Raw genomic sequence first — 12,025 nt, forward strand, 5'->3', positions numbered from 1 at the left:
TCTGCCTCCCCACTGGATGGCAAGGTGGACACAGACCTAACTGTTCACGTTATCCTTAGAGCCAGGACACAAGAATACTCAGTCGTGATGCCTGCTGGATGGCACCAATGGTTAGATCAACGCCAGTTCTACTGCTGCCTTGCCACAGTCCTCGTCTCTCTCCTCTGGCAGAGCATTCCACATACTATGTGTTGTATTACAGACTCACTGTACTCCTCATATTAAACCAGACTGCAAGCCTTCAGAAGGCAAGTACTGGCTTAATTTCCTCTGCATCCTCATGTCACTTAATGCTGTACTGGAAATTCATAAGTATTTACTACAAGAATAGATGTGTTTATTTAAAACTCAAGTGGAAATGTCAAGGACGTAGTTGGAGATGTCTGGCTGAAGTCAGTATGAAAGTCACTCTCAGGGCAGTGGCTGAAGCCAGGACAGGGGTGAGATCTTCAAGGGAAATGACAGAGGCCAAAGAATGAAGAAAGGACTATGTCTGGGGGGACTGCCATGGGTATTCATTCATTCTTTCAACACACATTCTGGAACTTTTTTTTTTTTGAGTTGGAGTCTCACTGTCGCCCAGACTGGAGTGCAGTGGCCGCTCCTGGCCACCGCAGCCTCGACCTGCTGGGCTCCGGTGATCCTTCCGCCTCAGCCTTCCGAGTACCGGAATTACAGGCACGCGCTACCACGCCCGGCTGATTTTTTGATTGATCGTAGAGATGAGGTCTCGCTGCCCAGGCGGGTCTCGAACCCGCGGGCTCAGGTCATCCACTCACCTCAGCCTCCCAAAGGCGTGGGATTACAGGCTGCGCCACCGAGCCTGGCTCATTCTGGAATTCATATTATGGGTACAGCATCAATGAAGGACTCAAGAGTGATGAATTTGACAACGATGACCCTCAGTTCACAGAAGCTAGAGTGGAGTGGGGGAGCAGGCCACAGGTCGTGACGACACGCACAGTGCTATCAGGCGAGGGGAAGCAAGATGGTGTGGGAATGGGGGCTTGGCAGTCACTGGGATCCCACGCATAAGCTGGCTCTCCTTCTGGGCACGTGGCAGGGCAGTATTTCCTCCATGTCCCTGAAAGTAGACACGACCATGGGATCTGCTTTGGCTAATGAGATATGAGTGGAAACACATCACTTCCTAGAAAAGCTTGGAGAGTCACTGCATGAGGTGCCACACTCCTCTTCCTGCCCTGCCTGTCATGGAATTCTGCGAGATGGAGCCTCTGTCAGCTGTCAGTTTGAGGCTCTGAGAAACAACAGTGAACAGAGGTCATCTTCTAAGCCACGGTAGGTAGGCAGTAGTGTGGGTGAGAGGTGCACTTTGTTAAGTCACTGAGATCTGAGGTTGTTCGTTTCTGCAGCGTAACTCAACTCGTGAAGGGACTTGGGACTAAGTATGGTCTCCTACATTTAGAAAGTGGTATTTAAGCTGAGACCAGGATGAGCAAGAGTTAACTGTGGAAAAGTGGGAGGAAAGTACTCTGAGCAGAGTACACCAGATATTAGGAGGCACAGAAGTAAAGACATTTGGGAATGTTCCAGGAATGGACACAGGCCATCAGAGTTACAACACAGCAGTGTTGGTGTCAAGTCGTGGCAAGTGAGATGATAGGGAGAGGTATGGGAGGAACGTAGACATGGAGGGTCTTACAAACCTCACACAAGCTAACATTTTACAGTAAAGGCCATGAGAAGTCACTGAGGGTGCAAAGCAGTGACGGCCCTTCCAGGCTTACGTTTTCTAAATCTTTTCCTGGCTGATAAAGAAGAGCATTAGAGGGGTGCAACAGTTGTTGAGTGTGGAATTCCAGGTGAGGAATGAAGGCGGCCCATGAGGGAGTGTGCTGGACTGTGGACAGTCTAGAGATGTCAATAGGCATCACCGAAGGACTTGGTGAATGGATGGGTGTGAAAAGGAGGGAGACATGGAGGCAGCACCTGCCTAGCAACAGAAATGAAATGCAGAGAAGCTGGTTGGAAAATGGACCATGAGTACACTTAAAGGGCAGGAAGAGAAGAGCTCTGTCTCCTCCCCCTGGGCGGGAAAAAGAAGGCAGAGAAACAGGGAATAAAGGCAGAACAGGGAGAGGCTGGCCACTTCACCTTCTGGATGCACAAGACAGCTAACTACTTCTGGGTGGAGTTGGTACACTCAAGACAACAGAACAGTCTGGAAGCAGTCCCACGGCAGCACTTGGCTACTTTCTGGAAGACTGAACCAATACAGCAGCCAATGTGGTAACTTATAAGCGCAGGTAATTTCAGGGAATCACAAAAGAATGCTTTGTTTTCAAACCATTGATCAGAATCCTACTAGAAGCTCCAATGCAAGAATCTGACTCTGACCATCAGGCTGTGAGATCATGGGCTTGAGTCGGGGGCCTGGACATCACAGCCTCGCTGGCTGCACTGCTCTCCATTTCCCCAACATCAGTCGTTCTCTCTTCTCCAAAAAATGTGGAGCTTCTATTGGTCCAGGATCTTACTCGGGACACTACTGGGGTCTGAGCTATGGTAAATCGCTATGCAGGATGTAGTTTCACCAACTGTCTCGGGCACTATAAGTCACAAAGCATTACAAATCACTTCACAGTTGAAAGCATGGCCCACCTATAAGATACCTACAATTAAAATCAACCGGTTAACATAAAATCATGGGGTTTTTGTGAGGTTTCTTACAGACAGGTCTCAGCACTAATTAATATCAGAGGGGAAGGAGATTCCCAGCAAGCCCCACCAACGTGCCAACCATGACAAGGTCATGCCATTCCAATGGCAAATGGACTGATTTCAGGTAAGCCGTCAACTGGAGCTCTCGGGTAGCTGATGTCAGTGCTCAATACACACCCCTTTCACGTCCTTCCACACATTCTCTTCCTCATCCACTCAAGTGTCACCCAGGTCACTCTCCTCCCTGGACCCATGACTTCTGCCTGGTATCCTAGGTCCTGCCCTCTGGCCTCCCTGACCCAGGCTTGCCAGGATGCTCACTGTATCAGCTGCTAGATTGAAGTCTATGGGAGATACTTACGTCCTGAGCCGGGAAGTCAGACCACAGCTTTAGGAAAATAAACCAGGAAGGGCGAAAGGGCCAGGAGGCGAGATGTAGGAAGAGCAGAATTGTGTGAACAGCCCCAGGCAGAGCAGCACGACTGACATGCCAGCCCCCTTGCCATCCCCCAGCAGCACACAGTGCCCGTGACAGGCAGTGGAAGGGCAACGCAGGGAGGACAAGGGCTGCATCTCACACTCTTGAAACACAGTCCAAGGAACGGAGGAGTGGAGTCTTGTCAGGAGCTGCCTGCAGGGCAGGTGCAACTGTCAGCATATACACAGGTCTCAGGGGCAGGCGAGACGTCCACAGAGAGGCCAAGGGAAGAAACAGGACGCAGTCTTGGAGGAAGGATGTGGGAAAGAGGCCACGGATGGCAGAGCCCTAGAGAAGCTGCCTCGGCTGAAGGGGAGGCACACTCAGGACAGACGCCAGGGTTGACTTCCAGCTGTGCACACTGCGCGTCACCAGCAACCCCTCACATGCAGAGGGGACAGCATGACACAGGCTGGAGGGTCCTGAGGCAGCGCAGAATGCAGGCCGCCTCCAGCACACAGGAGCCAGGGGCAAGCCTGGGGGTGGCGCTGACGCTCGTGGGAGCCCCTCCTGGGACCTGGGGCCCATCAGGGAGCCACTTGTGTGTGGAGGAGTCTATGCAAGCACAGATGGGAACTCGCCAGCACCATGAAATGGCCTTCGGAATCCCAAGCTGTGGCAGGCATGTGATGTCCTGCGTGCTCTTGGCAAGGAGGTCACGCACCCAGGCTCTCCGGGCTGGAGGCGCTCCTCTCAGGCTGAAGCGCTGGCATGGGCACCTGCTAGGCAGGCATCTGACGGTTCCAAGGCCCTGACGCAGTAAATCTGTCAGCGGCGAGCTAGACACAGCCTCTCATTACACTCATCAGCGTATAACAACATAAATGAGCAAATTCAGATGGTGTTATCAGTAAGGATCTCTGGTTTCTAAAAATAACTTGGGAGCAGACCAAGCAGACATTAGCTGTCTCCTGGTGAGCTCGCCTCCGGAAGTGGACCTTGACTTCTGGCAAAGCAGGAAAGCTTCCTGGAATGACCTTAAAACCCTGTATTTGTTCTTCCTGCTTTTCAGGAAAAATCTTATGTCTTCACATACCATGCACCACAGAGTGGGGCACTCTTCCTGACACAGAAAGCCACAAGGTCAGAAGGTTCTGCACCAGCCTCCTGTGTCTGCCCACAAGACACAAGGCCCAGAAGACCCAGTGGAGGGAGGAAGAACAACGGCAGGTACCCTGGCCCTCCAGGGACGGCGGCCACCTCCGCAGGGCCCACACCCCAAGAGCCGCTGATGCAGGCACGAAATCCACCAGATCAGCGACATGCGATATCAGGGTGTTAACCGCAAACATCCAAGTTCTGTTGCTTAGTAACTGCTGTCAAAAGGCCCAATTTCCAGCTCTGCTCTTTGTACATAGGCTGAACCATGAAAAGAGGAGGATTAGACACCGTGATCCTCTTCTGTGCAGGCCACAATTTGCAGTGGGATTTACAGGAGGATACTCAAAGAAGATTATTTCTTTCTTGCAAAGCTAGTGGAAAGGAAAATTTCTTCCATTAATTTCAATCCTTTGAAAATAAAATGATATCATATTATCAATGGGTATAGTTTTATACTCACTGATATTTTGATTAATTTTGTTCCAATAATTTAGTCATATCAGATTCTTCTATCGCATTTCATACTGATTGTGGACTCAGAAGGCATCAAGATTCGGTAATTAGTTAAAATCAAATTCCAATGCTTTGTTCTTTTGTTCATTTAATGCCACTAAGAGGCCGACTAAAACAGATTTTTTTTACAGTATAGATGCCAAGATGCATGATGGAATGAAAGTTTAAGAGAGAATCAAGTTGGGGAAGCAAAAGGAAAACAGGAGAGGGGGAATCTGTGAAGGCCTAAGAGTCTTAACAGGACATGTGGCAAGGCCCACCTGTGAGGACAATGCTCAAGCAGACTTGGCCCTGCCCGAGGGGTCTGTCCGAGAGAGAGGAGTCACTAAGCAAAGTGAGAGACGTGCAGGTGAATTTTAAATTAATTGAGAATCAGCCACTTTCATGTATCTTAGCCCAATCTACAACTACAATGGAATCTTACCCACTCACTAAAGGAAGCCCTCCCTACCAACAAAGACTCTCTCCTGCTGTCTCAGGAGTGAATCAGCGTGCAGAGACCTCCCTGAAAGGACAGACTCAGACTATCCCTCTCTTAAAGAGGAACACTGCAGTATTTCTGAGCGCCACAAATTGTCATCATCGCAAAACATTTGGAAAACTCTTTAAATTTGAGCAGTGAGCCCTTAAAATGGAGTGAAACAATTAAATGCCAACATTTTCTCCATCAAATGGGCAAGAAATATTTTAATGACACCAAGTGTGAGACTCACAAGAAACTCCCACCTGCATGCGACAGGCTGCCAGTGCCAACAAGCAGCCCCTTCCGAAGGTGCGGGCTTCCCAGGTCGTTAGTAGCTTTACATAGGGGTTTTGACAGTGGTAAGTATCATGAGGAGGATTTCTCCTGAGGAAATAACTGGAAATGCAAGTACAATAATAAGGAAAAACACCCACTGCATTTGACTGAGTTTGTTTTCTGTCCCAGGCACTGTGTGATACTTTAATCACCATCTCATTTAATTCTCATAATAACCCCATGAGCAGCTATTACTGGTATCCTAATTTTACAGAGGGGAAACAGAAGCTTTAAGGTTACATGACTTATCCGAGGTCCTAGAGCTGCAGGGGTGGTGGAGCTGGGACTAAAATTCAGATCCATCGCAAGCTCAGATCCAAGCTCTCAGTCGCGTGATAAGAGAACAAAGGTTCACAATATCTCAGCTTGGGAGCTCTATAGAGTATTATTTCTTATATAAACTTTCTATTTTAGTTATTATGAATACATATAAGGGGAGACCCCAAAACCCCGGAATTATCTTTTGGAAGGCGGGCCCCTTGTAGCACAGGCTTCCCCTACTAGGTTAAGCGTTCTAGGAACCTGTCAGCATCCGTGGACCCGCTAGCATTATTTTGAGAGGCTACATTCAGCTTCAGGGAATTTTTTTTGGAGATTCTTTCAACATGTTTGCCCATTTCATGAGGATGGATTTACAAGCACACCTGCCCACACCGCGCTAAGTGTTCAGTAGTTTTTGACCAAAACAGCAGGAACCCTGTGCCCAACCCTCCCTATTCACACGATCTCACCCTGAGTGACTAATTTTTGTTTCCTTGGATGAAAAAAGTCCTCAAAGGGAAACATTTTGTGAGTGTAAAAGAGGTAAAACAAAAAATGGCAGAAGCTCCAAAAGGCATCAAAACAGATGAGTTCAAAAACTGTTTTGGGCAGTGGAAAAAGCGTCTTGATAGGTGTATTGTAACTAACGGAGAGGACTTTGAAGGTGACTGAAGTACAAACATGTAGGAATAAATACTCAATTTTTTAAATAAATAAACTCCATTTTTTTGAGCCTCCCCTTGTAATAGTTGCACATATTTATAGGGTATGTGTGATATTTTGATACAAGCAGCCAGTGGGTAATGACTGAATTGGCGTAGCTGGGGTATGCATCACCTCAAGCCTGTATCGCTTCTTTGTCAGGAGCATTCCAATCCTACTCTTTTGGTTATTCTGGAACATACATGACGCTTGACGCTCTGTGCTGTCAAGCACTAGGTCTCACTCCTTCTGTAGCCCAGTCTCCTTGTACCCATTACCTGTGCCCTCCATCTCCCCCCACCATCCTCCCAGCCTTGGGAACCATTGTTTCACTCGCTGTCTCCACACAGTCAGTTGTTTCTGAGCTCCCACGTGAGTGAGAGCGGGTAACATTTCTCTTTCTGTGCCTGGCTTATCTCACTTAACACAACGTTCTTCAGTTCCTTCCATCCGAGTTGCTGCAAATGACAGAATTTCATTCTTTTTTCATGGCTGTCTAGTTTTCGATCACATATGTGTACCACATTTTATTTATCCACTCAACTGTTGATGGACACAGGTTGCCTCCACGACTTGGCTACTGTGACCAGTACTACAGTGAACCTGGGGATGCAGATCTCTCTTCAGGATAAGATATTATTTATAATTGCGAACAAACCTGGAAACCACCCAAAGTTCCACTAGATTGATATTGCACATCCATTAATTTAATGTAGTACTAAGATAAGTCTTAGTGACAACGAAAAAGTTCATAATATTTTAAGTATAAAAGGGCTGAGCTACTCTGTTCAATGTACTCTCCAATACACATGTGCCCAAGTAAAAAGAGAACTAAAGGGCAAGAATGGATCTATTTTTATTTTCTTCTATGTTCTTTCCTATATTTTCTAAATTATTTTTTAATTGGAAAGCTACTTGTTTTTGGCACTTACAAGAGAAGAAATGCTTTTTCCAGAATGGCAAAACATTATAAATTATTTGTACTCTGAAAAAAAAACTGAAAACGACGTCTTCCTGTCCTCACCATAAAAACAGAGGCCCAGGAAGAGCCCCGGGAGAGAGGCCAGCACGTGAGGAATGGCATTCAGATACATCTTCAAAACAACCAGGAAGACCTGTATCCTCAGACCGGTTTGCACCCCCAGGCTGTTGTCAACCTATTATTAGGCAGCACTGTGAACACTATTTTGCAGGGGAAGAGTCTGTAGTGCTTCTAATACATTTCGAAGACACCTAGGCGTCATCCTTTTTTCTCTTCTGAACTTTAGTTACAGAGAATAATCCTTTCCCCCCAAAAGACAAAAAGTTTCCTATGAATTTATCATACTGCTGAAGCAGGGATGATCCAGACAGTGAATCATGAAGAATTTTGAAGAAGCTTGTGGAGACATCTGTTTTTATATTCCTTAACCTTCTATTCATCTAGAGTTCTACCTTGAAAGACTTCAACAATTTAAAGATTAAATAATAAGTTATTAAGCCCTTAATTTAACCATTTAAGCCTCTAAAACCAGCACAAATTACCTTCCCCCCTCAAGTCAATTTGCAAGAGATTAAAATAATAAAAATGATACTATCACACACTTACAAAGCAGCTTTGATCTGCAAAACCTAAAGGACTTTCTGAAAACTTTACAGAGAACTAGCAGCAGCCACCCACACGCCAAGGTTGTTTGCGATGGGAGCTGGCAACGGGGGTGAGCCATGCAAGAGCTGACCATCTGCAGGGACAGCCTAGCCACAAACAGGTACAAGGGGCTGGGCCGGGGGTGCAGGCAGAACTGGCTGCCCAGCTGAAGCATGGTCGCTCAGTGCTGCAGGTCCCAAGGCTGCTGCTTATTTACATTTTCATCAGAAGTGCTTACCAGTTCCCTTTAAAGGGAAAACAAAAAGCAAAGAAAAGCAGCTCCTGCCCCGAAGAGTCCTTGTCACCGATCCCTACGGCTGTTGCTTTTTCTGAAGACACCTTCCACGGCGCTGGCCTGAATGTGAGCTGGACCCGCCAGCTGATCGGCCGGAAGATTCTATGCCGTGTTGTTCTGCTTTCACTGACTACTTGAAGTGGCCACATGAGAAGGTGACAAATGGCACTTAGAGCAAGACAGATGGATGAGGGACGGGCGTGGTGGCTCAAGCCTGTAATCCCAGCACTTTGGGAGGTGGAAGCAAGAGGACTGCCTGAGCTCAGGGGTTCAAGACCAGTCTGAGCAATATGGTGAGACCTGTCTCTACAATAAATCAAAAAATTAGCCAGGTGTGGGGTGCATGCCTGTGGTTCCAGCTACCTGGAAAGCTAAGGTGGAAGGATCACCTGAGCCCAGCAGGTCGAGGTTGCAGTGGCCGTGAGCAGCATGCCACTCCACTCCAGCCTGGGTGACATTGAGACTCCGACTCAAAAAAAAAGAAAGATGGACGAGACCTGCATGGAGCTGCCAAGCAGAGTCTGGTTACCACCTAAAACAAGATGCTCCCTTTGTCAGGGTTCTTGGGACGTCTTCCCAGTGACGTGTCTCTGTCCTTCCTCCAATGACACAGTCAACTTAATGGATCGCAAACGGTTTGATTTCATATAGTAATGAAAGAATTTCAAAAGAAATCCTAAACCAATGTGTTCACTGTACCCAAACCATCTTGACTATGGTTCTTTTAATCAAGCTGACGCAAATTTAGGAAAAGAAAGTTAATCTAAATATGTACTCAACAAAGCATAATTTGGAAAATAAAGGTTCTTGATAAAAATGCATTACAAAGTGAAAAAGTCTGAAACAGTCTCTGTTACCCCCCCCAAATTCTGCTGATCAATGAGTCTCACCTGAGAACACAGTTGCTATGGGTTTCATGTATGTATATGCACAAAGGTGTATGCACACACAGGTGTGAACACACACATGTAACAGATAGGACATTAAATGGAAGTAACAGTCTGGATACCTTCTTCATGGCCTGACATTTGGCTGTCTCAGAAAAGCCGATCATCTTGTCAGGAGAGCAGATCTTGATGAATGGGAAGTTGGACTCCTCAGCGATCTTGGCAGCGAGGGCAGTCTTCCCACTATGAGGGGGGCCTGTGTGAAGACATGGCCGTCAGGGAGCACCAGTCTCAGACAGGGGAATGGAACAAGTTCCAACTTCTACCCCGAGCACTACGGTCTCAACCAGCTGCTCATTACCATTTCCCGACACACTTTCGTGGCAGGCGTGTTTTATTTATTAGCAACTAAACTTAATGAGCTGATTAGCATTTCTCAGGAGTATGGTGAGATGCACACCTTCTTATTTTCTCACATGGCCGAATTTTCAAACTTCTGGCTAAATAGGTAAGATGCAAGGGTTTTCACTTCTTAAAAAAAAAAAAAAGAAAATGCACTCAAATACCTATTAGCACTTACTGGTTCTGTCAAAATGCTTGTCTATCAGAAAACAGTCTTCTCAGGAGATGGCCCTGGTGCAGGGAAAACCGACTCCTAGATGCAGAGGGGACTTGAGCTAGACTCTAAGGGCTCAGACTGCTCACAGAGCAAGCTCACCTGCAAGCGTAACTGCCTCCTGACCTCCCTGCCTTCCCTTTTGTGTGTCCCTCGTCCCCCACCACAGCCCCCCAAGTCTTCCCTCCCACCTTCTCTGGAACCCTGACGGCTCCTCCTTCTTGGATGTTCAACCTCCTCCTCTTCCCCAAGCCTTTTTGGAAGCATCTGAAAGGCCCTGGTCTATCTGATGGCTTCAAAAGCAAAGCAAGCTCTTGTGGTCATGATACCCTCAGCCTACCCTTCTCCTTCCAAAATGGAGCACGCAGGGCTGCATCCATACTTCCCCCCACCAGCACACCTGCTGGCTCTCACAGGGCCGCCATGGCCTCCAGGCCATCACCTTATCTGTTGGTCTCCAGGCACATCTGACACAGTTCCTCATCCCCGCCCCCAGCTTCATTTCTTGGCTTCTTCTTTTGACTTCCATGATGCCCTTCCCCTGCCTCTTGCTCAGTCTCCCATCAACTCTTTCTGCTCTATTTGGCCCTCACATGTCAACAGGCCTGAGAACTGTGTTCTAGGCTCCTTTCCATCTTAGCCACACCCTTCCCGTGACTTCTTCCACTCCCATGGCATACCGACAGTCGTGAGTCTACTGACAGCCAGACTCTTCTGGGCGCAGACCCACACACCCAGCAGGCTGCTCAACACCTCCCCTCTTCTTCCACTATATGAGCCTCAAATTTAATGCGTTTAAGACTGAGTCCACAATCTTCCTTCCAGAAACCTGCTTCTCTGCCAGTGTTCCCAGTCTGGGTCAACAATGCCATGACCAGGCTGTGTGTGCCAGGAACCTGGGTGTCACCTTTGATGCCTCTACCCATATTCAGTCTAACCAATATTTGTAAGATTCCGCTCCCCAACTACAAAACAGAGATAGCAGCACAGACCCTCAAAAGACTGATGTGGGGTTTAAATGAGATAATATGTACAAAGGGCCAGGAGAGTGACTGGCAAGTAGTGTGAGCTCAAAGAACGTTGGTTTGATTATGACTACTAATAGTAACGATCAGCTCAATCCTCTTCCACCTTCTAAGTATTTCTAACAAGTCTGCTTATCTCCATCTTCACTACAACCACGTTAGCTCAAACCACTGTCAGCTCTTACTAAGATTGATCCAACTGCTCCAGTCATTTGTCTCTCCTGTATCTTTCTGCCCCTCTAATCCTTTCTCCATCATAAGGTAGTCATTAAGGGGCTTTGAAAGTACAAATCTGGCCACGAGATTTACTGCTTAAAACCCTACAGACGACCAGTCTAGATCCCCAGCAGACCACCAAGCTGCATGTGAGCTGGCTCCGTCCACTTCAATCCCATGTCTGGTCAGTCTCCCTTTGTGTTCCAAGCTCCCTCCTGCCCAGGACTCCCACACGCTGGTCCCCTGCTGAGAGCACCTTCCCCAGGCATCTATCTGGCCCACCACGCATCTCTCAGGTCTTGGCTTCACATGCCCCTCTGAGGGACCCCTGACCCCCCAGACCTTTAGAGGAAGGCAGGGTCCCCCATCATGTGCCACACTGAACTTCTCTGTTGCCGTGCTCGTCATAACCACCAGCTAGTTACTTGTAAATGAAACGTCCTTCCCCTTTTGTCTATGTGGTAAACCCCACCTGACCTTCAAGGCCTCATTCAGCACCATCCCCATGCAGACAGCTCACAGCATACACTCCTGTGTGCCCACACACCACAGCAAGGAACGTCTTTATCCCTTCTTTGTTCATGACCAGACTGAACACTTGAATGTCTTTGTGTTCCCAACAACTAGCTCAATGACTAAAACATAGCGAGTGCTCAGAAAACATTTACCTAGTTGAAGCGAGGGCTATGTGGTATCCTTCAGTGTCCTAAGTGCCACAGAAATACAGACACACATTCACTCCCACAAGAAAACTAACTGCTATCAGACATTCATCAACACCCCTCCCCAGAAGGTCTGCATTTGTGCACAACACCAGTACATA

At 47.6% G+C, this 12,025-nt stretch overlaps 1 protein-coding gene across 1 annotated transcript in view; it reads right to left on the minus strand.

Moving 5' to 3' along the window:
• The window catches only part of NSF (N-ethylmaleimide sensitive factor, vesicle fusing ATPase), a 138,868-nt gene that overhangs the window by 29,619 nt on the left and 97,224 nt on the right, over positions 1-12,025 (minus strand). Inside the window, exon 15 of the mRNA XM_008061589.2 lies at positions 9,468-9,601. Coding sequence (XP_008059780.1) covers positions 9,468-9,601 — 134 coding nt within the window. The remainder of the gene's footprint in view (positions 1-9,467; positions 9,602-12,025) is intronic.

Source organism: Carlito syrichta, unplaced genomic scaffold, assembly GCF_000164805.1.
Source record: "Carlito syrichta isolate Samal-C Ts95f unplaced genomic scaffold, Tarsius_syrichta-2.0.1 Scaffold94750, whole genome shotgun sequence".
NCBI lineage: Eukaryota > Metazoa > Chordata > Mammalia > Primates > Tarsiidae > Carlito > Carlito syrichta.